Below are 2,936 nucleotides of genomic sequence, written 5' to 3'. Positions count from 1 at the left end.
ACCTTTCAAAAAAAATCTTCCTTTTACATTTAGTGTGTGTGTGTGTGTGTGTGTGTGTGTGTGTGTGTGTGTGTTTGCTTACATACATGAACCCCTGCTCATGTGTGATGGTCTGAGGACAACTCATGAAGTCTGTTAGTCTGTTATCTCCTTTCAGGGAATCACCTTGAGGTCATTAGCCAGGATGGCAGCTGCCTTTGCCCTCTGAGCCATCTCACTTGCCCCCTGGAGGAGTTTTTATTATTGTTGCTGGTTTGTCTTTATTTTTTTATGGCATGAAATCAAAACCTTTGCATAGTAAACCAAACCTCCAGTGTTACCAGGTGTGATATGCCTCAGAAACCTAGGACAAAGGAGCTCATAGGCACTACGAGGGAATTACTACTGCTGTTTTGCTCAACTGACATGGTACCAAGAAGCTTTCTAAATATTTACGTTGGTGGCCGTAGATGAGTGCAACTCTCAGCCTTAACCAAAACTTCTCTTCTGCACTGAACAGTGGTAGATGCGGAGATCTACATGGTAGATCCGAGTCTCACGGCTGCTTGAAGTGCTGAGAATGGATGGCCATTCTCAGCCCTAAATAGGACATTGATATGACCCACTCTACAGTCATGGAATACTATAGAGAGTATAGCAGAAGAGAAAAAGAAGGTGACAATGGCACCACACTACAAACACAGTCTTACAACTGCTGTAGTTGCCCGCACAAAACTGGGCATGTCCATTGGAAATTGTGGATTGGAAAGGGGATCATAGGATGCTTTGCCCTGCTGAGCTAGTAGTTGCTGAGGGATTCTGGGGTGAGGACAGGCATTGTCTTCAGTTGTGTACATATGGGTGAGCCTACCAGGCTCCAATGGATAGTTCTAAACCCATTGCCACATAGATGACTGATTAAAATAATGGACCACAAAACAAAACAGGAACCACGAATGTGGGGAAAGGACCTGTAGGGCGGAGGGTGGAGTGGCAGGGGTGGGAGGGAGAAAAAGAGTGTAGGGGAGAGAGTAAACAAATGCACTGTATATGTGTATGAGATTATCAGAGAACAAGTTTAATTACAAACATTTTTAAATCATGAAAGCAAAAAGGTAACTACTTTAGAAAAGAAGAGGTGCCATTAAGAGGGAACGGGGACAAAAGAATGTAATAGAGATATACATATGGTTAGAGCAACAATGTTCATTATAAAAATGTCACAATAAAACCCATTATTTGTGCAAATATATGCTAATAACACAATTTCATCCTTCTATATCTTCACAAATAATTTAAATTTGGTCATTTTTCTTTTTTTTTTTTTTTTTTTTTTTTATTTTATTTTATTTTATTTTTTTTTTTTTTTTTTTTTTTAGCCAGCCTTGCACTTTATTGCCCTTCCATTAGGCCTTGACCGCATACTTCCGTAGCGGGTACAGCCTCTCCTTCCGCTGCTGCTTCTTTGTCTTCAGCTTCTCCTCGTGCTTGGTGAGCCGCCGGCGCATGGCTCTAGTTTTCTTGGGTCGCAGGTCCAGAGGCTTGTACTTCTTGCCCTTGTAGAATTTCCTGAGGTTTTCCTTTTGAGTCTGGTTAATGACGGTGAGAACACGGGCGATGGATTTGCGGACAACTCGTATCTTGGAGAGCTTGGACGCGGCGCCGCCTGTCACCTTGGCGACGCGAAGCTGGGATAGCTCCACTTTCAAATCGTCCAGTTGTTTTAGCAGCTCCTCCTTCTTCTTGCCGCGCAGGTCCCGAGCCTTAATCTTGGCCATGGCTGCGTTGCTCACCGCTGAGTTGGTCATTTTTCTTTTGCCCTGGTTTGGGCTTAGGTTGGTCATCTGCCCATCTGAACTTCATTTGCGTGAGCTAGCTGGATTTGCTACAAGGCATCTATTTCTTTGACACTAACATGCTGACAGAAAACTTGTGTGCAATCTTGAATAGCAAGATGTGATAGTACTACCTCTGTCACATTCTAAAGCATGTTGTCACATGTAAAAATGGTTGCTTGAGGCTTTTTTCTTATATTTATCCTTTGCCTTCCCACAACAACATGCTTAGTTATCAAAGCTTTTTCTAATTGTTCAAATTTACAAGAGTCCATCTTTCTCTACTTTGTTTTCTATTCCAAAGATAGACAGGATTTTATTGTATATTTATATTTCCATTTAGAACCATTTTTGCTAGACTGTGGAAAGCTCAATGATTTAGGAAGGACCCCCAATAAATATTTTTGTATAATTTGGAGGTGGAGGATCATTGTTTTCTAGAGTACATTTATTTGAAATAACATTATCTTGGGCCAGCAAAATGACTTAGTGGGTAAAAGCACTTGACACACAAGACTGATAACATGAGTTTAATTCCAGGAACCAGCTTTGGAAGGAGAAAAACATCTCCTGAAATTTTCTCTGACCTTCACATGTGTGCACGTGCACACACATCAAATAAAATAAAAATTTTAAGAACATAAGTATATCTTTTGAACTATAGTGTGATGATAATCTAATAGTAAGATTCCAGTGTACTTACCCTTGTGTCTGTGATGGTGCATATTGGTTATCAACTTGACAGAATTTGAACTGCCCAGGGAACAATCTTCTAGGCATGTCTGTGAGAAAGTTTCTTCCTTCAGTTTAGGAGGAGCATACAACCTTAATGTGGGCAGCATCATTTCATGATCTGGAGTCCTGGATTGCAGACAAGCTGAGCACCAGCATTCCTGTCTCTCTGCTTCATGACTGTGGGCACAATGTGAGCAGCTGCCTGTGTTCCTACCTCTGTTCATTCTACAGTCATAGACTGTAGCCTTGAACTGTGAACCAACAGCCATACTTCCTTAAGCTGCTTTTGTCACTGTGATAAGAAAAATGACTGACACGGTGTTGCTTTGTCAAAGTTGAATTGTCGGTACACCATGGTGATCCATACATGCAAATCCAGTATGTTTA

General features: G+C 41.3%; 1 protein-coding gene across 1 annotated transcript; it reads right to left on the bottom strand.

Annotated features, from left to right (window-relative positions):
* Positions 1 to 1,332: 1,332 nt before the first annotated feature.
* LOC142853394 (large ribosomal subunit protein uL29) lies at positions 1,333 to 1,784 on the bottom strand. The gene has a single exon (XM_075978269.1). The coding sequence runs from the start codon at positions 1,755 to 1,757 to the stop codon at positions 1,386 to 1,388; it is 372 nt and encodes a 123-aa protein (XP_075834384.1). The 5' UTR covers positions 1,758 to 1,784; the 3' UTR covers positions 1,333 to 1,385.
* Positions 1,785 to 2,936: the final 1,152 nt, after the last annotated feature.

The sequence above is a fragment of the Microtus pennsylvanicus genome, chromosome 7 (assembly GCF_037038515.1).
Source record: "Microtus pennsylvanicus isolate mMicPen1 chromosome 7, mMicPen1.hap1, whole genome shotgun sequence".
Taxonomy (NCBI): domain Eukaryota; kingdom Metazoa; phylum Chordata; class Mammalia; order Rodentia; family Cricetidae; genus Microtus; species Microtus pennsylvanicus.
Note: the sequence above shows the minus strand (reverse complement) of the source record. Positions and strands in the feature narration are given on the sequence as shown.